The sequence below is a fragment of the Plasmodium knowlesi genome (genome assembly GCF_000006355.2).
Source record: "Plasmodium knowlesi strain H genome assembly, chromosome: 12".
NCBI classification, from domain to species: Eukaryota; Apicomplexa; class Aconoidasida; order Haemosporida; family Plasmodiidae; genus Plasmodium; species Plasmodium knowlesi.
Window position 1 is genome coordinate 3110817 of NC_011913.2, and position 25071 is coordinate 3135887.

Here is a 25071-nt window from a genome sequence, read left to right on the forward strand (position 1 = left end):
TGGGTCGTCAACGCACAGTGGGGCGTTTTTCTTTGCGTTCACCCTCTCCCCCCCTTCCAGATAAAGTGTCGCACTTTTATTTTATTTTATTTATTTTTTTTTTTTCTCTTCCTCATTTCACTACTTCGAAACATGGCTAGTAGATAAACTGCGAGATGTATCCTCCGAAGAACTTACCATCTTTGAGAGTGAAGGTATAAAGGCAACTCCTGGGTGGAGCTCTGCGCGAGTGGGTCTACTCCAGTTGCTTAGTCATCATTCATTTCTTCACTATTTCTATTATCATTATTTTATTTTATTATATATTTTATTTGTTCACTCTTTTCGCCTCTTCTACCTTTCCAACTCGTACACCCGCTTGGTCTTAAACTTTTCTGATGCTGGAGACCTTAATACCTTGGGGCTGAAAGGAACAAAGGTGGGACCGCTCCGACGCAGTTGCCACCCCTCCGGCCAAATGACGGATTTCCAGAGGGCCTCCAGCTCCCTGGAGGAAATCAAAAACATATGCAGCGAACTGCTGAACGCAAGGGAGGAAGAGGTGTTCAATAAGCTGAGTCTATATCAGGAGCTGGAAGAGAAGTTGAAAAAACTAGAACCAATAATAACGCGCATACGTATTCGTAGGAACGAAAAGGACGAATCGAAGAAGACCTATGGAGAAAAGATGATTAAAAATGTTGACACCCTCCTGGAGAGGTATGATATTGTTTACAACATCTACGAGGAGGAACTAGCCATTTTTAAAGAGAACTACGAAATCGAAAAAAAAAAAATAGTTGCGAAGAAGTTACAACAAGAGCAGCAACGGAAGGAGCATGAAGCACAGCTACTCAACAGGGGGCGAGAAGAAACCAAAATGGAGCACTTAAAGATTCAGAGAATGAATGAAGAAAAAATGAGGTCTCTACAAAAGACACAAGAAGACCATGCGCAGAGGATGAAACGTGTGGAAACTATAAAGGAGATTATTCAGGAGAAGTGTAATTTCCTTTGTGACGAAATTGCTGCAGCGTGCGATCGTGCCGCGGCCGTGGAGTACGTGTATACACAGCTAGGGGTGGATGCGGGGGATGCACAAAGCTCTAATGGATTCCCTCGCGGCGTTGATGAGGAGGGCCCAGGTGCGGACAAGCTGCCCAACGTGACCAACCCCGCCAAAACTGTTAACCCCACCAACGATGCGAAGAGCGCTGTCCACCTCGTGGACTGCCTCTACCTGGTGTACAAGCAAAACGACTTCAAGGCATTCAAGGAAGCACTCCAAAATATCATCGAATACCTAACTCACTTGGTGAAAAATGTCGACGACGAACAAATGAAGCTCATCAATCTCATGAACCAGCAGTTTCAAAAAAATATTCTCTCCAAGAAGGGCACTCTTCTTCTATTTGTTTTAATTGGCTACGTGGTGAAAAAGGCGAGCGACGTGATGCATATTCTGAAGAAGCTTAACAGGCCAATGGATGAGAAAAACATTTACATGTACTTGGAAGAGCCAGACATTGCTGCTGATTATGAGGGGTGGAAGTGTTGGTACGATGGTCTGCAAATTTCGCTCGATGTGTTGTGCTCCTTCTTCCGCTTTGTCAACAAGTACTCCAACCTCCCCGCGGACGAGCAGGTGCAGTCGACTTTTTTGTACTTACGGGGGAAATTTGGCGAGAAGGATCACGACGTGGGCAGTGGGACGGCGTAAGAATTGGTACGGCGTAAGAATTGGTACGGCGTAAGAATTGGTACGGCGTAAGAATTGGTACGGCGTAAGAATTGGTACGGCGTAAGAATTGGTACGGCGTGCCTCATCATGGATTATAGCCTAGGCTCCCTGCGAGCTATTCATTCTGTGCTTAGTTTTACCACTATGAGAAGCTTTACCAATTTGCGCTTCTTCACCACCTTGCGTTCCTTCACCAATTAAAGTGCCCTTCTCCCCCTTCAGGATGTCGGAAATGGTCACCAAGTCGCTGAACTTGGCGCGCACATGACAGTCAGACAAGCGATTCGTGATATACGTTTTGGATATATTCACCTCCACAATTTTTTTCTTCTTCCTATGGGCATAGTAACACAAGTTGGTGGCGGTCGACACAGAGGACGAAGTGCCAACAACCAAAAGAAGGTCGCAATTCTCTATCTCCTTCTGCGCTTGTTTCAAAAGTGACTTAGGAATTACTTCTCCAAAAAGAACGACGTTAGGTTTAAAAATACCTCCACAAGGACACTCTGGAGGTAGCTGGTGCATGAAGTGGGAGGTTTTCTGTAGCATAATTTTATTCAATTGAATTGTTTCCCTGCATGTACAACAGCGAGCTTCGAAAACACTTCCATGCAGGGGAATTACCTTGGAATTCCCACTCTCTTCATGTAAGCCATCAATGTTTTGTGTAATCACTGCTTTTAAGTACCCAAGACTTTCTAATGTGGAAAGAGCTGTATGTCCTGGATTCAGCTCGATTTCATAATCTGATGAAATATCTCTAATAACTTCCCAGATTTTTTCTGGTGATTTCCAGAATCCCCAAATGGTACCATATATTTTGGGGTCGTATTTACTCCAGATGGAACTGTTATCACCACGGAAACTGGGGATGTTACTTTCCGCGGATGTACCTGAGCCTGTTAGCGCCACTACGTAGGTGCATTCCTTTATCATGGACGCAAGGTCCTCCAGCGTGATGCTCTTTGTCACCTTCCTCTTGGCAAATATCATTAAATTCCCCATTGGTATTTTGTTACATGCTGGGCAAGGCAACTTCACCCCCCTAGGGTTCACTTGGCAATTTTTTTATAAACTTCTCTTATGCTTGTTTCGCTTGTCAGGATTGTGACGAGTTTGCAAAAGAGCAAGTTCGACAAAATGAATTCACCTGAAATCGGGCGTAATTTCCCTCTCAAGCACAAAAGATAATACCCACTTGGCAAGGTGCCAATTTTTCTTGCAAACAAATGGCATATACCATTTAATGTCTACGAGATGCCAGAAGTTGCTACCACTTGTGTGCGACCACCGACGTGATTCAACAATTTAAATAACAATGTTATCACGAAGGGGCAGCAATGTATTTTTTTTTTTTTTTTCCACAAATGAAAACAGGGGTGAATTTAGCGATGCGGCTTTTCCCTTTTGCCCATATGCATGCACCCATTTTATTCCTACTATTTTGACGTACCAAAATGTGCGCTTACAGAATGGAACGCAATTGGTACATCCTCCTTTTACCACTTCAATTTTTTTTTTTTTTTTTTTTTTTTTTGCCTGCTCAAGAGTGGCTCGTATTTTTCATGATCGAAACGCTTTTACACTTTACCAATTTTTTAAAAAGGCGGTAAAAATCTGTGACTCCGCCGGAATGCCATTCACACAGGCAAAGTTGTGTGTGTGCTCAATCGACTTCTGTTGTGACGTTTTTTTTTTTTTTTTTTTTTTTTTTTACAGCCATTTTACCTAGCTGCTTGCCATTTGACTGCCTAATGAAGAAATAAAGTAGCATTCCCCAATTCACCAGACCTAATAACCACGTCACTTACGTTGCTAATGGGGTCATGTCAACACATTCGAATGATGAGCAAGAAAAAAATACATTTTTATTCATGCGAAAGGAACGAACTTAATAACCCATTAGAGGAACCAGCCAAAAAGGCACATCATAATAACCTCATCAACATATTTCTTTGCACCCCCAGAGCAATATATACCTCTGATTGATTAACACAGCCTACCCCACTCTTAAACGACTGCAAAAAGCACCTACTTGATGGAACTACTTTGAACCATAAGGGGAGTGTGTGGAGGGAGGGACTAAATAAAAGAATATTGGAGATTATATTTCATTAGATCGTTTAAGATACCTGCACACCACTGCTCCTGATAAACTGGACCGGTCCATCCTCCATGCGTATTGCATATGTATGTAAAAAGTACATGCTATAAAAACTTGCGCTACACCTGCTGCCCTACCATCATACCCTTTTTTTTTTTTACGCTTATAAGGGCGTCCATTATTTTTGTGTGCCCCTCCGTTTTGTTACGGCAAAATCAACATCACTTAACAAGAAGGTGCCCCGAGGGGGCGTTGAAAATGCCGGGAATATGAAGGGGGAAATCAAAACAACCACTCCGTTGTTTCTCCACCTACGCGCTGAACCAAAAAGCTCATCAAATCCCCCCTCCAATAGCCTTAAAAAATTAAGAACTACAGGAGGAAAAAAAGATGGCCCATGGAAAAACGTTTCAGCCGAAAAGCAACGAAGGGTCACGATTCTCTATTTAGGTTAAAATAAAATAACGATATAATTTCATGCGTATGAAACGAATTAAATCGTTGAGTGTAGTTTTAACCAGGAAATATAGGGCAAAGCTCTTTTGGTTGATTCATCAGCAGGGCGCTTCATAGGTGAGCGATACACGCGTGTGAAGTCATCCACTCGTGTTTTGTACACTTATATGAATAACTACGCACGAGTGATAACGCTTTGGTTTGTTTAATCGGTGGCGACTGCTTTGGATTGGCCAAAAAAGAAATTGTGAGCCTTCCACTTGATAAGAAGGGGAAAAAGAAGGCAAATTAATGGGGGGGAGGTGAAAATTGTTAAAAAAGTACAACTTCCTTATTTTTAATGTCATAACAAAAAAAAGTAATCCACCTTTTGCTTGAATTATTTTCAATATACGAGGAAGATAAAACAATGTGATGGGTTAAAAAAAAAAAAAATGGTACAGGAAAATATAAAGTCATGCATGAACGGTATTTACTTTTCTTTTCACCCCCCCCTTGGCATTTGTGAAGATGTAATAATATATGTGCTGGTATTCTTTTTTTTAAAGAAAAAAAAAATTATGCTTATATAATGTCATTATGGTTCTTTATTCTCTATGAGAGGGGGTTACTGCAAATGGCATTTTTTGTGGGAATGTATTCGTATCATTTCGTGAGTATTTTTTTTTTTTTTTTTTTTTCCTTTTTTGTAATACCCCGCGGGGGCAAAACGGGGCTCATATATTGCGCAACATATACTATGTTCAATTTTGAACGCCAAAGTTGTACCTATCGATCTGTGTAGATATGGAAAATAACTATCACCTTTTCGGGGGAAAGGGAATATATTAAATCCTTTTATACCTATTTTTGAACAAATAATTTTCCCTCCCCTGTGGAGATTATATCGTCGTGGTTATTCTCTTGATTAAGATTCCCCTCCTTGGGGGTGCCTGACCCAACGAGTAGCCCATCTCATGCCTGACATGGCTATTCTAACACTGCCATACGTACATACATTGCCTGCACACAACTCCGCGAGAGGCGAAAACATGTTACCGTCAGAGGTGCCTACATGTGGCAAAAAAAATTTCCATCTTATCCACCCCCATCTGTACGCTCAAAAGAAAAAAAGGAAGTAAAATACAGAGCAGTGTTTTCCACAACAACATAACATGGCACACCTGTGTATAGAGACAAAGGGACACGACTCTGTCCAAGCCACAGTGGGACATTCCATTCATGCGGCGCGAAGGTGAAGTGTTCACACAAAGGAAACACGTAACTTTCGACTAGTGAAAAAAAAGAAAAAAAAAGAAAAAAAAAAATATAATAACCTGTAGAATCCCCCGGTAAGTGGCATACGCATTGTTCACCGTCCTAATGACACCACACATCGTTAAGAACAGCGTCAGCTTCCATTTTTCGTTCATTTTTTTTTTTTTTTTTCTTCAAATTTTGTCACTGGTTTTTTGCGGAATCCGCCACATAGACATAAGTTTTGTACCCCTCTTTTTGACACTACTTTTTCACTACTAAATGGGTAATCATGTGTTAACCCTAATATAGGAGGGAGAATCCTATCTGGCAAAGCGTAGACAGCTTCCTATCAGACACCCACACAGGAGCGGCCGTTTCCTTGTCTGTGCTCAATGGATGAACACATTTTAAAGAAGCTAACTAGCAGAGAGCTCAAAAAAGTATCCCCCTCCACAAAAAAGAAAAAAAAAAAAAAAAAAAAAAAAAGAACGAATCAACAAAATTTACCACCTTTCCATTTTATAATACGATCTTATTTCTCAAGAACGTGCTAAGAACATGCTAAGAGCATGCTAAGAACATGCTAAGAGCATGCTAATAACATGCTCCCCCACTTGACCCTCTATCCCCTTCTCGACAGACAATTTTACAAAAAGCGAAGGACATTTTGGAAGAAAGGGAAAGGAATTCAAATGAGAGGAACAAAGATGGCAAAGGAAATGCAACCACAGAAAATGAACAGTGTTATAATAAAAGTCCCCAGGGAGAAATAGGGGGGGGTTCGGATGTGGATGGGAATGTTCCTGCAGACAAGGAGGGCAACTCTTTCTACAGTTTGTACGAATTCTCTAGTAAATATCTCAAAATGGTTCGTTTGATAAAAACATGAAATTGTTACCAAGTATTTTCTTTTCCTTAGTTTGTTTCGCCTTTTGGTTTTCTTCCTCCTATCTATGTGTTAATTTTATCTCTTCCTTCTATTTACAAAATGTCGCTTCCCATGCAGTGCAAAATGAACAGGCTGAACCATGAGAACATCGAATACGAGTTGATCATCTCGTTCATGCGAACCTTCAACAATGGTTATGCATGTCCTCCTATATACAAGCATTTACAAATACACGCATACGTCTTAGTATAGATACACCTCTTTCCACACGTGCCCACAATCCCTTTTACACTCAACAAACACACCTTGGCACTTGTGCAGAGCTCAAGTTTCAGCTGAACATAACCAGCGTGGATGATCAGGAGGATAAGAAAAACTCAGTGCTTCACCAGATGGCCAACCTTTTCTCAGATAAGCTAATTTACTATTGCACTACCCCCATGGCTGTTGTGGTCCCTCATGGTGACAACGAGAGTGGCCTTCTGGGTGATGAGCTCCTGGAGCAAATTCGTTTCTTTTTTAGTAAGCGCCCTGGGTAGAGCGATGAACACACATACCTAACCTACCTGTGTTTGTATGCGTGTATATGTGTGGTTATTTTCCTTCTGGACAGGAAAATGCTTAAGTCATTACCTCCAAATTGATACCGTCTCCTTCATACAGAACAATTCGAGGAGAAGAATCACGAGAACTTCCTATTCAACATGTGCCTAAGGAAAATTGCGGAATGTATTTTCAGTTTCAAGCCAAACCGTAATCCGCCTTAAATATTTCCCAACTATAACATAGATGGGCAATTCGCATGGGCATATGTTATATACTGCACTGTTGATGCAGACTTCTCCGATTCCTCAAACCGGACACACATTGCTTTGGTTTCTATGCTGTATCGTACTGGCTATACTTATTTGTATGATTCTTTTTTTCTTTTTCTTTCTGTTCTCCTCGTATAAATAGCCGAGGACGTGGCTAGCTGGATTTCCAGGCAGGCGTTGGCCGACCTAGTAAAGGCCCTACTGGGAGAAAATTTAAGAAGATATGGACAGTGTAATCGTACGCACGGGCGCAAACACGCAAGGAAGTGTGTGCAAACATGGGATATGTGTATCCCAAGTGGGTAGCTGCGTTATCCAACGAAGCATCGCACACAACGAACAATTCACCCGTTGGAAACCAATCTGCCAGGCATCATCTGCATGACCGACTTTATAAAAGAAAGACACGCGAAATTGACTTTGGCCCAAGTTGACAACGTTGTACTCATAATCGAGATCGTTCAATACGCCATTGTTTACCTGTCTGAGCGGAAATACAACACGGTATATAGATGTAATTATGAAAATTTGCCCAACTTCCCCAAGTATTAAACTTTTTTTTTTTTTTTTTTCTTGTAATGATCTATTCCTATAATATTCTTTCTCAGAAATGCTCCTCATTCGTGCGAGAAGAATGGTTTAAGCATTTCACTGATTTGGTATGACCTGTTCAGGCAAAAAAGGAGAAAGAAAAAAAAAAAAAAAAAAAAAATCAATAAATGCCAGCTAGCTAAAAAATCGCTTACTCTTATTTTTCTTACACCCGACATTTTCTCCACCTCCCCGACACATAGCTGCACACGCTAAAGAACTCCGTGTGGAAAATATTCCTCGACCAACTGATAGTCACGGAAACGTTTCTCTACGAGAAGAAGGCGGAAAATACCAACAAGGAGTTTAACAGCTATTACAAGCAGCACCTGGAAGTGTGGAGGTTGAAGAATACGTCGTACTCCAAGTGGTTTAAAATTGAGATGCCCCTCTCTTTGAGTTTGTTGAAATGATCAGCGGAGGGTCTGCATACACAGGTAACTATATAAATGTACACACAAACCCAGACATATATATAGCCTTCACGTCTTCCCCTATGATCACATTGCTGTACTACTATACGTTCGTTCAAATCCGAAAGATTGCGTGAGTCGTGCCCCTCCATACGTACACCACACACATGTACATAGGCAAAATACACAATGGCATTTCTCTGTGCTACTTTATGGGCACCATCCTGTTCATTCATGCCGATATGTGACATATATGCACCGCGCGAATGCATCAATACATACAAGTGTAACAATTGCGTGCTTTTTGGCGTACCCTAATTCACATGCTTCGCTGGGGGAGCCATATAAACACCGTACATTCAGTTCATGCGGTGTAATTTTATTTGCCGTAATGTAATGTAATGTGTGTGTTTTTTTTTTTTTTTTTTTTTTTTTTTTTTTTTTTTTTCCTTTCCTCCGTTCTTTTTTCTGAGCATTTTTTTTGGAAAAGGGGATAAAAATTTAAAATATGAAGCGAAGGAATTGCGGTTAAAATTGACGCAAAAATTGCAAGGTTTGGCGGCAGTTGTTATTTTATTTGATTTTTTTTTTTTTTCATTCCCGTTCCAGCTTGCATAAGCGAGCGAAAGTTTGCCCCCCCTTTTTCTTTTTGCTCCTTGACTTTTAATTTTTTAACACTTTTACATTCATTTCCCCTCTTTTTGGTTAATTTTATATTTTTTTTCACCAAGTTTGGACCATTTCTGGCATCTCCTTCGAACGCTTTCATTCGCGCTGTGCCATTTGGAGTGTACCTATTCATGCGTATATTTCGAGGCTAGCTAAACTGTTTCTTTCTTTTTTTTTTTTTTCTGATTACTTTCCCACCCTGAACGCTTTACGGGTTCATTCTGCAAAAATAAAAAGTCTGGGCGTACTACGAACACACACATATTTACTGGTGGTTCTTGTGTGGAAGAACTTTAGGTGTGTAATTTGATTGGTACCTAGCCACAATTCTTTCCATCCTACTTTTTTCTTTCCTCATGGGGTATCCCATCTTTCATGTAGAGATGCTTATGATAAGTGCTTTTTCTGCGCAGGCTTGAATTACGTCATCTGGCACGAGGGTGAAGTAATGCTACAACAGGCACGCGTACACTCCTGTGAGCATGCCTAGTTGGACAGTTACATAACTGCACATTCGTGTAATTTTGGGCGAGCGCCCGAAGAGCTGCACGCGTGGCTACTGAGAGTTGTCCAAGCGCGCTGCCTACAGGAGATCCGATATCTGCAGGCCTTTCTCCAGTGACAACCCGTAAGAACGATTTCTTAATGATCCTAAGCCCCTTCTTCCCAAGGACGGAATAGACGAGTAGGTCAGCCTTTCCGGTTAGCACTACGCAGGTTTAGTATATAGTCCATCCCGTTTAGCGACGATCTTTCCCTCATTCCTCCAAGGCATGTCTGAACAGGAAAACCGGAGGATATTGGAGACGAAAGGAAGCAGTGAATCCGTGGTCCAGGGGAATAATGCAGAGGTGGGGGCTAACTTGTTCGGGGGGATAGATACAGAAGGGGGCGAAAACAGGATGAGCCACTCTCCGAGTGAGCCATGCCCCCCGAAAGAGGTAATTCGACCCAAGAGCCACAACACAGCGGCAGCAGATCTCAGTAGGGATAATATTGCCAAGGATAAGTTCAAGAAGAGTCTAAGTGAAGAAAAGAGCGGCAAAAAAAATACCAAGATCCAGTATGATGATGGGAATCCAGAAATCACTTTTTTTGTGAACAAGGAAAATTTAAAAATAGCGAAATATGCCTGGAGAGTCGAAAATCCAAAGGCATATGTATTCGCCTTGCATGGAATAACTTCCCATTTGAGAAATGAATACCTGAATTATATGGGTAGACCACCATGGGTTGATGAGAAGCAACAGAAAGGAGAAATGGGTAGCTGTGGCATTGGCAGTGAGTATGACATTATGCAAGGTAACAATTTCAACTGTTGGGACGGAACTCAGCCTGTCAACAAATCTGAGTGGAAGGATGATAAAGGGAAGCTTATGCATGGTGAAGGGGGCGATAATTTTGTAAGCCTACCTGAGGAAGGCAGGAACCTTGCTAGGGGAGGGGCGGAAGTCGGAATCAGCGACAGGGGCGATGCTGATGAAAAGCTCATCACAGGTAAGGGCCTAAATGTGGTTGCAAATGCTGGAATAAGCGGCGAGACACAACCATTTCTGCACTCGAACAGCGCGAACAATGATAACGAAAAAATCAAGCAGGAGAAAAAAAAGAAAAAAAAAAAAAAAAAAAAAAAAAAAGAAAAGGAAAGAAGAAGAAAAAAAGGAGGACTCTCCCACAGCTTTGAAGATGACGGAAGTACAGTTGGGTGCTCATTTAACAAAATTCTCCAAACCAATTGGACGAAGGACATGAAAATTATAACCGAGACAAACAACATCCTGTATGATTATTGTCAACCGAGAGAGGATAACTGTTCAGGGGCTTCATCTTCTTGTGACTCCTCGGATTATGGAGAAAAAAAAAATCTCGAGAAAAAGCTAACTATGTTTTTGTCCTGTTCCTCTTGTATTACCAACATAAACGAGGGTGCAAACCACTTAAATAGCAAATTGAATTTTGGGGGCAAAGAAAGCGCTAGCTACCCTATTTATAATAACAATGGTGCAGGTGGTTGCCCTGAGGAAAACACTGGCCCTGATGGGAACTATTCCAAGCAAATCAATCTGAACAGTAACAGCAACGACAACAACAGCGAAGAGAGTAGTAGTAATGACAGCAGCGAAGATACGAGTAGCGATGAAGACATAATTGATGACGAAAATGTTTTGCTACCAAACAAATCTGATTCTCATGTGAATTACGATTCTAGTGTCTACTACTGTTCCATGTGTGGCATATGCAACTACTGCAACTGTGGGGTAAGAACACTCTCTTATAAAAATAGCTGGATCGAAAAGTTCAATCAGAATGGGTTCTCTTTTTTTGGTATTGATAACCAATCTCATGGACTCTCGGAGGGGGTTAAAAATCATCGGTGCTATGTAGAAGATTTTGAGAACTTCATAGAGGACACACTTCAAGCGTTAGAAATTTTCATTCAGGAATGGAAAGAGAAGGATGAGTTAAAGCCTATTATCATTATGGGCTTGTCCATGGGTGGATGCATCGCGCTGAAAACGATGGAAGCCATCTTTCGACTGAACAAGGAATGGAAAAGTTACGTCAAATCTCTCGTTCTTGTTTCTCCAATGATTAGTTTAGGGAAGCAGAAGAGTAAAATCAGCAACAGACTGCTCATATCGGCTACGAAATTTTTAAAATACTTTTTTCCTCTCCTCCCGGTAAATGTAAAGGAAGGTAATGCTATGTACCCTTGGATTAAACATGATAGCGAAATTGACCCCCATCAGTATTGTGGACCTCTCCGGATAAAGATAGCTGCCGAGTGTGTGAGTGCCGCAGATAGTTGTTTAACTTATAAAAACTTAAAGCACATCGAAGAAAGCGACATTGACATTATGGTGATTCAGTCGAAGAATGACTGCCTGGTAGATCCCATTGGAGCCATTGATTTTTTGAGGAAAATGATGCGCCTACACAGTAGGAGAGAGAGAAGACAGAATGCATCTATGTTAGATGCAGAAAGAATTCGTTTGGCCAATTCTGCTTTTTCCACGGAAATCAATGAAAAGAAGAAGGATTCCGTAGGACCTATCAACTCTATGTTCATCGACAGTTCGTGCAACCCTGGGCAGAACGACCTAAGCGGCGAACCGTCCTCTATGGCACTTCACCGTGAAAGCAGTGAAAACATGGTCGCAACTGCACAGATAATTGGTCAAAGTACAACGGATGGGAAGATATCCACCCAGAAGGACGAGAGGGTAGTGGGAAAATGCAGGAGCATTAGCTTTACTACAAATAGTAATAACCTCCCAACAGAGAGGCAAGCATTACTGCACAATAAGAGGAAAGAATACTATCCCCCCATGCTTTCTAAGTCTTCCTTGTCTATTGAATCCTCCAGCCGAATACTAAGGAATGAGAGCAACTTGTCGATAGGCAGTTCCGAAAATGATGTCAGGGGAGAAAAAGGCATATGGACTTCCTTTGACCACGGTTACTATAAGTCATTCAATTTGAAAAAACTAAAGAGCGTTCACGGGATGGTGGACCCCCAGGGGGAAGAGCAGTATAAGAATATCAGTGTGTACATTTTAAAATACGGCTACCATACGCTTCCTGGAGAGCCCCAAAGCCGCGAGACTGTCACGCTGCTGGTCGATTGGCTTAACCGTATATGCAGCTGATTCTCGTGCGTAGAAGAAGTGGGTGTTAGAAGGGGAGTTTCTCTCCTGGGTTGTGCCTGTGCGGGGATAAGTCAACAGGGGCATGTATCTTTACCGATACACCCTCTCCAATGCCTGTTTTGCGGTGTTCCTGACCCACAGGTCTGTTTTCATATTCCCTCCTTTGAATCATCCATCCATTCATTCATTTTATTTCTTTTTTTGTAACAACGTAATGTGTCGCATGAGTGAAACATTTTATATATATACATATATATATTTCAACACCTGTGATCACAGCGTGAAGGGCGCGCCTGTACATCGCTTTTCATGACAAAGGCGTCCAGGGAGACTTGTCTCCACATTGCTCTGTTTTTGTCTTGTTCTTTTTAATTTTTTTTTTTTTTTTTTGGTTGCCGAGTTTCCCGGGGGAACACGCTGTGATTATTCGATCGTACGATCATTGTTGCGTATGCACGTTCGAATGAGTGTCTTTTTGAGCCTTTGGTGGCTTTTTTTTTTTTTTTTTTTTTTAGTATACACGGAGATCTATTTTCAGAGTGCATGATGGAATAAATGGTTGCGCACTCGGGAGTTACACATGCGTGTATATGTGTGTATCTTCCTGTTGGGGAGCTGCAGTCGAATTGTTGCGGCACCCAGCGCAGCTGGAGGGAACGCACTTCACATGCATATTTTCGAGTTCTTCTCCCTTATTTTATTTTATTTTTTTTTTTTTACCACAAGTGGCTCTTTTGAATATTATCCTTTTTTTTTTTTTTTTAATTATAAAACACCCTCTATTACAACCTCCTCGTTTTTTTTAACCCCTGTGAGGATTGTAAATTTTTAAGCGTATAGGAAAAGTTGAGCCGTTTATGGGGTTTCACCTTAACTGATTATATTAACGCAATGGTACGGTTCCCATCCTATAGGCCATGTAGCGCCACAAACAGAGGTAATTCAGGGAAAATGTAAAAATATGTCGCGTCCCTATATAACCGCGTCAACACTTGGATGATTTTTTTTTTTTTTTTTTTCCTCTACAACGGTATGAGGCAATTGTGTACAGAGGGCATTTTCCCTTTTTTCTATTGAAAAAAAAAAAATCCAGTAGGAAATTGAACGGGGGAAAAAGTTCTGCACGTTCACCTCCATCATGGGGGCCACTTAAATAAAGGTCAACGTTGCATGTTATAGGGGAATGTTGAGGCACGCGTGGGGGCGGCGACATCCGCATGGGCAGTACAGCGTACATAGAGCTGTTTACGTGGAACACCGGAACAGCGCTTTTTTTTTTTTTTTTTTTTTTTTTTTAGCACAAACATAACTGAGATGCTCGACGCGGAGAACGAAGCAGCAGTTATTATGTGTTGCTGCGATTTTATGCGATCAGCAGTGGTGACTCGTTTTGATTCTCACATGATGTGAGAAGGGACGAACAAGAAGAAGAAGGAAAGAACGGAATGAGCAAGTAATTCCTCAAGTTGCCAAAAAAGAAAATAAAAAAAAAAAGAAAAAAAAAGAAAAAGGAGCATTGGAAATTTCCACGCTTGGAGGAGGAGGTATATGTACATCATAGATTGATCTGCGTGGACCCCCACGGAGAAAGGGGCATACCGGTGTGAGTGAATACGGTACATACAAATAAGTTCACAGGTATAAATACGTGCCCATACACATTTGCGCTTATATATTTGTACGGGGAAAATCTCCGCTCGGGGGACAGACGAGAGGGCTGAAGGGCATAGGGGGCAGCACATTGTGCCGCACCCCCCCCCCCCCTAAAGAAGAATGCACGCAAGAGAAAACTGCGAAGGGAAGGTAGCCCTGAGGAGAAAGTCAAACCAAAGCAGAGATGGTGTTTATCAGTGTATGGAGATTCTCTCAGGGGGGAAGGATTCGAAGTCATTTTAATAGAGTGCATTTAACGAAGAATAATTTTTTGCCCTTGTGTATTAGCAGCTTGGAGGGGCGTGAAGGAAGGCTTTTTCAGAGTGCCTTATTGTCCACAGTTATTTCGTCGTCTGGAGGATATAAACATGGGGGTGCTTGGCATAGAAGCAGAAGTGTCTATCTTTGTAACCCTCCCATTTTCAGTGAAGGTTGTCGTAGCAGTGTAAATGGCAGTTATTTTATCCACCCCTTTCACAGTGGTACACCCCACAGGGGAGGAATCCTGAGAGGAATGGTGCACCCATCCCTGCTGGGCATGCAAAAGAAGTGGACAACGTGGGGTGCTAATTTTAACTCGATTTCGAAAGAGAAAGAGCCTTCACATGGTGAGGCAGATTCAAGGAGGAGGGGGGACCAAGCGGAATGGACGCGCGCAGGTAAAAATGGGGAACGGCAGAACGGAGATGGAGGAGTAGGCGAAGGGGGGGGAAATGAAGCAGAAACAGATGGATGTCCCAATGGGGAGAGAGCAGCGTCACGTGAACGCCCCAATGGGAACTATCTGCAGAACACACACTCACTCCTGGTGACTAAAAAAATAAAAGAGGCATTAAGCAAGCTGAAGGACAAGAACAGTTACAAGGTTATTTCGAAAAAAATTAAAAAGGAAAAGAACAAAATAAACGCACTGCTCTCCATCTACCACTTAAAAAAAGGAAGCCTGAAGCAAAACTTCAATGAGCACATTTACAGGAAGGCCATTATACACACGAAGACCAAAATTTTTCAGGCTTTAAAAAAGAACAAGCAAAGATCCTTGATTGATATTTACTACGAGGAGAAACGAAAATATAAATTACGTAAGGAGAAGTTGCTGGAAGTACAGGGTAAATTAATTACCAACTCGAGGTTAGCACAAATGAATGTAAAGAAGTTTTTCCAAAAATATGGGTACGTGGGATTAGGAACCTACTTCGTTGTATTCTTTTTAACTTTTTCATGCTGCTACTTCTTTGTCCATTTCAAATACATTTCCTTGGCTGACATAACTTACTGGTCAGAAAAAATGCACTTAACTAAATACATGAGTGATGACCTACAGAAGAAAATTGATTCTTTATGGGGGGAACTCATTTTCGCATACATCGCTTCGAAGATAACTGAACCCGTTCGAATTGTGATTACCATTCTGATTACTCCCTACATTGCCAAGGTGATTAGACTGAAGAAGAGCAGTCGGATCAAATCTTTGTAACTTGCTCGGGTGTCTCTCCCACACACACAGGAAGGAGGGGGGAGAGGAGTAAGCACTTGCACAGGAAGAGAACGCGCATGGATGAGTTTCTAATTCGAGTCACATCCTTATTTTTTACATTTACCACATTTCTCACCTTGTGAGAATTCCAAACCTGGTGCACTGTTATGTATTGTACTGTTCTGTAGCGCACATCTTTTTTTTTCTTTTTTCTTTTTTTTTTTTTTAATGCACACGCCGAATGGTTGACCACGCGTGCGCAATGAGTTTGTCCCAATTTGTAGAGGCGGCATGGAATGACTGTTTCCCCGCTGAAGCAGTTGTGCTATATTCCACGCTGCCCTTTTTTTTTTTTTTTTTTTTTTTTTTTTTTTTTTTAATGTGTCTTATGTGTATTCTCTTTTTACCAACTCCAACGTTCAAACCGTTTAATTCATTTTCGCCAGCGTTCACGGAAGCAGGTAATTACCAGTGTATCACGGTGGGAAGAACGGACCGGGTGTCGACTGAAAGGAGGATGGGCCTCCCCCCTCATTTGCTGTCCAAACGGGGAGACCTTCCTCCAAGGATGTTGCTGCCTTTTAGTCATTTCACGGTGTTGGGAGGGCGCATCAGGGGGGGAGCTATAATATGCCAGGCACAGGGGTAGAGGGGGGAAGCATGGAAGTACAGTACATTGCTCTGTTTGCAGATTCTGGATATCCTTCATGTGGGGTTACTTTGCACCAGTTCTGGAAAGAATTTCCGTGTGCTGTCGCTTGTTAGTGCGTATGGGGACATAACGTGGTGCAGAAAAAGAAGATCAAAGGAGACGTAAGAAAAAAAAAAAAAAAAAAAAAAAGAACACATACATTAGCTTCACCTTTTCTGAGACATTCTCATATTCGGAGGCTGAAGTCGAGTGTGTAGAAATTTTTTCAGCAGAGTGGAAGGGCAGGAACATGTGTACCATTTTCCGTACTTTTAGGAAGAGCATGGTTCCGCTGCTTTTTTCCCCCCATTTTTTTGTAATTCTACCCAGTGCACTTAGGGTAAGATGGGGCGAACCACTCACGTGCACGCTTGTACCTGTGGTCGCTACGCACCCATAGCGTTTGTGCCGGGTTCCAACTGCGCTGAAGGGGCTGAAAGATGAAAATAAATAAATAAATAAATAAATAAACACGCGCAAATGCTGTTATATACCCATGGTACACAAACATCACATACCGTGCGCATGCGAACTGGGTGAGCGCAGCGCCAAGGGTGAGGGGGCTTCGCTTCAGTGCTGTTTGCGGTGTTCCAAGTGAACGTGCATTTTTCCCCCCAGTGGAGAACTGCGGAACACTCACGCAAGGTGTCGAATGTCAAAGTGGTTGACTGAGCAAGTTCCCATTTTTCCACTTTACCTATTTTTTTCCACTTTACACCACTGGCAATTCCACACTGGAGCCTATTTGCACAGGAAGTAGTGTGCGTGGCACCCGCGCACTGGCCAACTTGACTTGCCCCTCGCACATTTGTACCTCTTTATACTTTTACATTTTTTTTATTTTCCAAAGGGAAAAAAGAAAGAACAAGTGAATTCCCCCACCAGTGTGTGTTTGTTCACTTAAGCAACGTATGGAAAAAAAAAAAAAAAAAAAAAAAAGGACATTTTTCTGGAGCTTTTCCCAATTATGTAAACTGATATGTACACCTGTTTTTACAACTCATGAAAATTGAAGGAACGATTGGCCGGACGGGCAAGCAGGTGAAATGGCAGTGAAGTCACAGCAGAGTAGCAACATATAGTGACAAATGAGCGGAGTGCAATTTTTAGCGGCCTTCCTTACACGCCCCCAAATTTTGTCCGTGCATAATTTCCAGTTTTGCCGCCCACTCACGCTCTCTTTCCATCTTCAACCTCACGTCACAAGTTCGATTCACCCACCACTGCTTCATTTGGCCCCCCAGGTTTCAAGGGGCACAACTTATCCACGCAAGTCGCCACCGTGATTTACTGCCTGTTACATTCCCATTCCGAGGGGCGAATTTTTTTTTTTTTTTTTTTTTTTTTTTTTTTTCAAACACCATGTCGGTAAAGAGCAGAATGCACATGAACCAAGTGAACAAAACACTATTTAGGGAAAATTACAAAGTTGAAAGGAAGTGTGAGGAGGATATTGAATTGATGGAAACCATCGAAAACTTTAGTGACGATATAATGTTGAAGAACGACTCCTTTGAGAGCAGCGCTTACATAAAGTCTTCCACGAAGAACATTAGTGACAGGGGGAATGAGATAACTATAAAGGGCAGTAATTTGAAGAACTTGAAAAAGAAAAATGCGACTGGTAATAACGACCACAGCGGAGAAGGCAGTGTTGGTACAGACGGAAGCAACGGTGGGGGCAGCATAAATAAGAACAACAACGGTGGAAACGGCAATGAACAGAGCTGTTTGGCAAATATCCCACAGATATACGAAACACATGACTCCACTGCCAAGGAGGAATTACACTCTGATCACAACAATGAGGAAGACGGCGTAATGTACATCCTCTCCAATATCATGGCTGTATTATACATAATCGTGGCAATAGGTGGGTGTGCCCGTTAGAGGCGGGTTGGAGAATCTCACCATTGTTTCAAACGTTGTCGTTCGCGTTACACGTCGTGTTGTGCACATCGCCTTTTTTCGTAGGTCGTCTTACACCCCAGACGCTTCATTCTCCCCATGTTCCCCTCTTTCCACAGTGACCATCCTGCACCTGCACCTGGACGAGGACCACGCAATAATCAAGGCCATCAGTGCACTTAAGCTCAAATTTGTTGGCCTCATGAAGGACATACCGGCTTTCAAGAGCTTAATGATCACTGTGGCGCTAATCGTAAGGCACATGAAACTCACACAATGTAGTAGCTCGAATCTGCAGGAACTTACCGGCATCGTGCATCTTTTTTTCCATTTTACTTTGTGCATTACATTTCATCCTTTTGCCTTTTCCGCACATTTTGTTGCATATTTACTTATCCTTGCAGAATGTGAAAATTAACACCCTCCTGGAAGAGGGGATAACCAAAGGGAACATCTTCAAGCCATACGTGGAAGCACTGAAGCCACTGAACACAGAGTTCACAGTTTTATTCACCATCTTAATCCTCATATTTTTCACGGCGATATCTATTTTGTGCATAATACACGGAATTATAAACATGAAGAATGACAGAATTTTGATGGAAAAGGGGAGTAGTGTTTTTGTGGCGAACAAAATGACGATGGAGGAATTCGAAGATAAGTCGTTCACGTATAGTGAATTAGCCAAACTGCATAGCGACAAGGATTATATTTGTTTAAAGAATAAAAGAGCAGGTGAGGGGATTGAGTCATGGAATTGGCAAATGAGGAAAATGAAAAGCGGAAATCATGACAGGGATATATGTAGTGACATCGAACTTTCAGACGGGGAAAAACACTGACTCGCTGTGCCGGTCGATCGGAAGAGCACCGGAATCCTTTTCTTTTGTACTTACATGGAGGAACCTCATATGGGACATGTATTTGCGCACCTCTTTAGCTTTGCTTTCCCTCATTTCTTCATGGCTTACTTTTCCTGACGCCACATTTAATACAAATTTGTTAAATATTTGAAACTCTGATATAATGTGTACGCGTCGTTTACAAGTTTTTTAATTGTGTTTTGTTCACTCTCTCTTGAATTGGCGTAATGCGCGTTCTGCATGAACTCAGGGGCGTTGCATGTGTGCAACAAGGCACGCATAAACTCCAAAGCATGGAGGAAATATTTGTCTGCGCTCGGAAGTACATGCCCCATATTCTTTGGGAAAGAAGGAAATCTGCACCCACGGAGTGGACACCTGAAAGTGAGCGCGCCCGCGCGCCTGAACTGCGGGAGCTGTGAATCAGGAGGGGAGGACGGCATTCGCGCATGTGATGTTCTCAGTGGAATGTTCTTGTGGGCGGAAATATTTTCTATTTGAAGGAAGGAATTAGTAGGCGCACGTAAGCTTTATTCGTGCGTACACGTATATTATATAGGGGGACAAGTGAGCCTTGTGGGGCCCCCCCCCGACCCCCTGCTCTGGTTGTGGGTGCACTTCACATGAACGTTGTTTTTTGTAGAGGACATCCTAATTTAACATTTTTATGTCAGAATCTTTTGTTCCCCTACGTGGCCCCCCAACTCATATGTGTGCAAATATTCATGCGCACCTGTACATATGTATATTCTTTTCTTTTTTTTTTTTATGTCTTTTTTCTTTTTATAACTTATTTATTCAATCTCAGTACATTGAACGGGGGATTATCATATGCGTGCTTTCAGCTGTTTTATACAATGCTGTAGAAAACACTTATGTGGATGTTCTTTCATATATAGTGCGAACTGCTATTGGTTTTATTCCCCTTTGATGTGAACCTCTGTGTTGTCACTTATTTAGAGGGGGAGCACGTATCAGGGAGGGTACCCATTGGTACACATTATTGTCGTCGTCATTGCTATTACTTCTATTTATTTTATTTACTTTTTTTTAATTTTTTATCTTTCACGATGAGTGAGACATTTGGAAGGACACAAAGTGGTTTAGGAATAATGAAAGAAGAAAGAGAAGGAGAGAGGTATATATGAATGCAATGGAAAGGAGAAGGAAGATTCAAAAGGGTGGAAAAAACAATAAGTGGAGAAATGAAAAGAAAAGGGAACGAATGCTTAAAGGGAAGGAAGAAAAAAGACGTTTTTTTTATTACATGTTGAAAGGGGGAAAAGGAAGAGGAAGATTTTTAAGGGGGAAAAAGAGAAGGAAGGAAAGGTTCTTTTTCCTCCCTTAGGAAATCTTCCTCTTCCTTTTCCTTTTCCTCCTTTTAAACCTTCTTTCCTTCCCTTTAAACAGAACTATCCCCTTCCCTCCTTTTGACAACCCTTTCCTTCCCTTAAACAATCCATTCCCCTTCCTTCCCTCCCTAAACCTTCCTTCTCCTTCCCCCTAAAACTTCTTTCCTTCCCTTAAACTTGCCTTCTTACTTTTTCTATACTTTAAACATTCTTTCCTCCTTTTCTCCCTTAAAGTACCTTCTTTTTTTTTCCTTCCTTCATTCATTCTTTTTCTCCTCTAAAACCTTCCTTCCTTCTCCTCCCGTAAACTTGCCTTCTTCCTTTGAACCTCCTTTAGAAACCTTCTTCCCTTTCCCTTTCCCCCTTAAGAACCTTCTTTTCCTTCCCTTTAAACCTTCTTCCCCTCCAATTTTTAAAACCTTCTTTCTTTTCCTCACCTTCTCCTCTATGAAAGAAAAAAAAAAAAAAAGAAAAGAGGAACCTCTCACCTTCCCTTCCCTCTCCCCTTAAGAACGTTAAAATAGCAGGACATATATTATTGTTGTTAAAGAGAACGAAGGAACAGAAGCTTCTTTCCTTCCCTCCTTCCGGAAACCTTCTTTCCTTTCCCTCTTTATAATTAAAAAAAAAAAAAAAAAAAAAATCTCCCTTCATGTTGTTAAGTACCAGGCCATATCTTATTGTTGTTGAAGGAAAAACCGAGGAAAAAGAACCTTCTTTTCTTCTTTTCCTCAGAAGAAAATAAAAAAAAAAAAAAAATTTTCAACTTCATCTTCCCTTCCCTCCTTCTGGAAACCTTTTTTCTTTTTCCCTCCCTTAAAACCTATAAAAAGAGAAGGTTCTTTCTCCCTCCCCAAAAGGTGATTAAGTACCAGGCCACATTGTTGTTCTAAGAAACCGAGGGAAAAGAACATTCCTCTTTCCTTCCCTCTTTTAAGAAACCTTCTTTTTCCTTTTCCCTCCTGAAACATTCCTCCCCTCCCTAGAACAAAAATTTTCAACTTCTTCTTCCCTCCCTAAAACAAAAATTTTCAACATCCTTCTTCCCCTTAAGGAAGCTAAAATACCAGGTCATATGTTATTGTTTGTTCTAAACCTAAACGGAGGAAAAAGAAAACCTTCTTTTTCTTCTTACTTTCACTTCCCTTAAACAAAAATTTTCATCTTCCTTCTCCTCCCTTAAGGAAGCTAAAATAACAGGTCATATATTATTGTTCCAATAATATAGGAAAGAACCTTTCCTTCATACTTCTTCTTTTTCTTTTCAAACCTTCTTTCTTTCTTCTTTTCAAACCTTCTTTCCTTTTATTAAGAAGTTGCCTGGAGAAAAAGAAGAAAAGAAAAGAAAAGAAAAGAAAAGAAAAGAAAAGAAAAGAAAAGAAAAGAAAAGAAAAGAAAAAAGAGAGAAGAAAAGAAAAAGAAAAAGCTGGAAGGAAAAAAAAGAGAAAAGAACGAAAAGAAAGAAAAGAAAGAAGAAAAAAAGAAGGACGGTTAAACGTGGAAGGAAAAAGAAGATATTTAGAGTGAGTTCTTGGGCGAGCGGGGTAAACCGGTAACGAGGTAACAGGTAAACCGGTAACAGGAAGTAACCGGTAACAGGAGGTAACCGGTAACGAGGTAACAGGTAAACCGGTAAACCGGTAACGGGTAAACCGGTAAACCGGTAAACCGGTAACAGGTAAACCGGTAACAGGTAAACCGGTAACAGGTAAACCGGTAACGGGTAAACCGGTAACGGGTAAACCGGTAACGAGGTAACGGGGTAAACCGGTAACGAGGTAACGGGGTAAACCGGTAACGAGGTAAACCGGTAACGAGGTAAACCGGTAACGAGGTAACAGGAAGTAACCGGTAACAGGTAAACGGGTAAGCCGGTAACGGGTAAACCGGTAACAGGAGGTAACCGATAACCTGTAACTGAAGAAAAAAAGAAAAAAGAAAAAAGAAAAAAGAAAAAAGAAAAAAAAAAAAAAAAAAGGAAGTAGTCGTAGTTTGAAGGAGTAGTTTCCAAAGGAAGTAGTTTGAAGGAGTAGTTTCCAAGGAGTAGTTTGAAGGAGTAGTTCCGAAGAAAGTAGTTTGAAAAGAAGTAGTTTCCAAAAGAAGTAGTTTGAAAAGAAGTAGTTTGAAGGAAAGTAGTTTCCAAAAGAAGTAGTTTCAAAAGAAATAGTTTCCAAGGAGTAGTTTGAAAAGAAGTAGTTTGAAAAGAAGTAGTTTGAAGAAGTAGTTTGAGGGAGTTGTTTGAGGGAGTAGTTTGAAGGAGTAGTTCCAAAAAAAAAGTAGATCAAGAGTAAAGAAGAAAAGAAAAGAAAAGGAAGAAAAAAATATATATATATATATATATATATATATATATATATATATATGTATGTATGTGTCGAATTGAAAGGATATATATATAGGAATATTTTGTAGCAAAAAAAAAAAAAAAAAAAAAAGTGTGGGGGTGCTGGAGGAGGAAAATATGTAATGGTTTTTTTTTTAATTCTTAATTCTATATATTATATATATAATATATAGTTTATATAAATTTGTTTTGACGAAGACATACAACAATGTCGACAGTAGGGGGTGACGATCCTTTCAGGGCATGGTTAGATAAGCATACCAATGGGGCGCAGGCGACGGGTACGGATGCCACTGAGAAGGCTAGAAAAATTGAAGTGAGTACATATACATATGCATAAAATGACGCATATATGTATGTGTATGTATAAATGTATATATATATATATGTATATATATATGTATGGACCCTTCCCCCTCTTTTTTCATCGTTCTGCAGAAAAAAATGAAGACGGATTTGGAGGGTGAATGGAAGAAATTGAGGGAATCCTTGGAGCGCCCGGGGTCCATGGAAATATCTGGTCTGTGTGCGGACGCCAAGGACCTTGTGGACGCGGCGAGCAGTACGCCAGAGTCTGAGTACATGCAGAACTTATGTAGCGCCATAGCTGAAATAAAATATTTCATGAGTGGAATAAAATCGAAGAGGGAGCTTACAGAGAAGGGTACAGTTATGAGCAACGATGAGAAAGTGGAGAAGGAGGATCTTACTGATGAGCAAGCCTACAGTCGGTGCATTGTCGGAACAGTTGCTTTAAGGGAGTTGTATGGAGATCATTGCCAAATGAATGGAATCATAGGACAGATATCGTCCAATGTGGACGCCACATTAAGGGGCCACTTGAACAACAATGCACAAGGCCTTGAGCACCAACTGAATAAATGTGAGGGAATTACTCCCACACATTTAATGTTCGGTAAATCCCTCCTCGCCAGCACAATCCGGGGGTGGGCCCAAGGAGATCGGGAGAAGGAATTGAGGAAGGTGGGGGGATCACAGGGTGCCCGGAGGGTGGGGTACGTGTGGAGGTGGTGGCCACGGGTCTGTAAGAAGCCCAAGCCGGGGGACTCTGAGCACGATGAAGCAAGAAAGGAAATTCTACAGCAGAATAAAAAAAGTTTAGTCAATTTCACTTTAGGGAAGAACACTCAAAGTGGTAGTAATGCATCATCTACCATGGAAGACATCTTAGTAAATGACGACTACACGATTTCACAGGAAAAATTAACTAAAGCACTTCAGGATTCCATGCAAAGCGACACTGCTGGCAGTACTACTCTTGCTTTAGACAAGGCAGTAGAGAAGTTAACGAAGGCAGCCAAGGAAACTGAAGGTAAGTATCCTATTATTAATGTATTAATATATTAATAATGTATTAATATATTAATAATGTATTAATATATTAATAATGTATTAATATATTAATAATGTATTAATATATTAATAATGTATTAATATATTAATAATGTATTAATATATAAATAATGTATTAATATATAAATAATGTATTAGTGTATAAATATATTAATAATGTATTAGTGTATTGATATATTAATAATGTATTAGTGTATTGATATATTAATAATGTATTAATGTATTAATATATAAATAATGTATTAATGTATTAATATATAAATAATGTATTAATATATAAATAATGTATTAATATATAAATAATGTATTAATGTATTAATATATTAATAATGTATTAATGTATTAATACATTAATATATTAATAATGTATTAATATATTAATGCATTAATATATTACATTATTAATGTATTACATTATTAATGTATTACAATATTAGTGTATTCCATTATTAATGTATTACATCATTAATGTATTAATATAATACATTATTAATATATTACATTATTAATGTATTAACGTATTACATTATTAATGTATTACATTATTAATATATTACATTATTAATGTATTAATGTATTAATACATTATTAACGTAATAAGAAGGAAAGAAGGGGAAGGTGAATGAAGGAAAGGGGACAGGGAAGGAAGGAAAGGGAAGGAAAGGAAAGGAAAGGAAAGGAAAGGAAAGGAAAGGAAAGGAAAGGAAAGGAAAGGAAAGGAAAGGAAAGGAAAGGAAAGGAAAGGAAAGGAAAGGAAAGGAAAGGAAAGGAAAGGAAAGGAAAGGAAAGGAAAGGAAAGGAAAGGAAAGGAAAGGAAAGGAAAGGAAAGGAAAGGAAAGGAAAGGAAAGGAAAGGAAAGGAAA

The 25071-nt window shown here is 40.5% G+C and overlaps 7 protein-coding genes and 1 non-coding gene across 8 annotated transcripts in view; 6 read left to right on the top strand and 2 right to left on the bottom strand.

Moving 5' to 3' along the window:
• Positions 1-457: 457 nt before the first annotated feature.
• On the top strand, positions 458-1699 carry PKNH_1271500 (PUB domain-containing protein, putative; the record flags this gene model as incomplete). Its single annotated transcript, XM_002260012.1, has 1 exon — positions 458-1699. One exon carries the CDS (start codon positions 458-460, stop codon positions 1697-1699), a length of 1242 nt encoding a protein of 413 aa, XP_002260048.1.
• Positions 1700-1819: 120 nt separating this feature from the next.
• Positions 1820-2725, bottom strand: PKNH_1271600 (transcriptional regulatory protein sir2-like; the record flags this gene model as incomplete). The annotated part of the gene is made up of 1 exon (XM_002260013.1): positions 1820-2725. One exon carries the CDS (start codon positions 2723-2725, stop codon positions 1820-1822), a length of 906 nt encoding a protein of 301 aa, XP_002260049.1.
• Positions 2726-3960: 1235 nt separating this feature from the next.
• On the bottom strand, positions 3961-4208 carry PKNH_1271700. The gene has a single exon (XR_005506391.1). It is a non-coding gene; the product is annotated as a Plasmodium RNA of unknown function RUF1 (non-coding RNA).
• Positions 4209-5911: 1703 nt separating this feature from the next.
• On the top strand, positions 5912-8227 carry PKNH_1271800 (conserved Plasmodium protein, unknown function; the record flags this gene model as incomplete). The annotated part of the gene is made up of 9 exons (XM_002260014.1): positions 5912-5959; positions 6160-6387; positions 6526-6601; positions 6730-6930; positions 7072-7161; positions 7366-7455; positions 7594-7727; positions 7832-7882; positions 8018-8227. The coding sequence occupies 9 exons, from the start codon at positions 5912-5914 to the stop codon at positions 8225-8227; spliced, it is 1128 nt and encodes a 375-aa protein (XP_002260050.1).
• Positions 8228-9798: 1571 nt separating this feature from the next.
• PKNH_1271900 (alpha/beta-hydrolase, putative) lies at positions 9799-12546 on the top strand (the record flags this gene model as incomplete). The annotated part of the gene is made up of 1 exon (XM_002260015.1): positions 9799-12546. The coding sequence occupies one exon, from the start codon at positions 9799-9801 to the stop codon at positions 12544-12546; it is 2748 nt and encodes a 915-aa protein (XP_002260051.1).
• A 1837-nt stretch (positions 12547-14383) lies between these two features.
• PKNH_1272000 (conserved protein, unknown function) lies at positions 14384-15676 on the top strand (the record flags this gene model as incomplete). Its single annotated transcript, XM_039114205.1, has 1 exon — positions 14384-15676. The coding sequence occupies one exon, from the start codon at positions 14384-14386 to the stop codon at positions 15674-15676; it is 1293 nt and encodes a 430-aa protein (XP_038969851.1).
• Positions 15677-17729: 2053 nt separating this feature from the next.
• On the top strand, positions 17730-19117 carry PKNH_1272100 (conserved protein, unknown function; the record flags this gene model as incomplete). The annotated part of the gene is made up of 3 exons (XM_002260017.1): positions 17730-18240; positions 18395-18528; positions 18680-19117. The coding sequence occupies 3 exons, from the start codon at positions 17730-17732 to the stop codon at positions 19115-19117; spliced, it is 1083 nt and encodes a 360-aa protein (XP_002260053.1).
• Positions 19118-23042: 3925 nt separating this feature from the next.
• Positions 23043-25071, top strand: part of PKNH_1272200 (SICAvar, type I) — a gene marked incomplete at both ends in the record, with an annotated part of 14600 nt that continues 12571 nt past the window's right edge. Inside the window, 2 exons of the mRNA XM_039114206.1 lie at positions 23043-23150; positions 23273-24167. Coding sequence (XP_038969852.1) covers positions 23043-23150; positions 23273-24167 — 1003 coding nt within the window. The remainder of the gene's footprint in view (positions 23151-23272; positions 24168-25071) is intronic.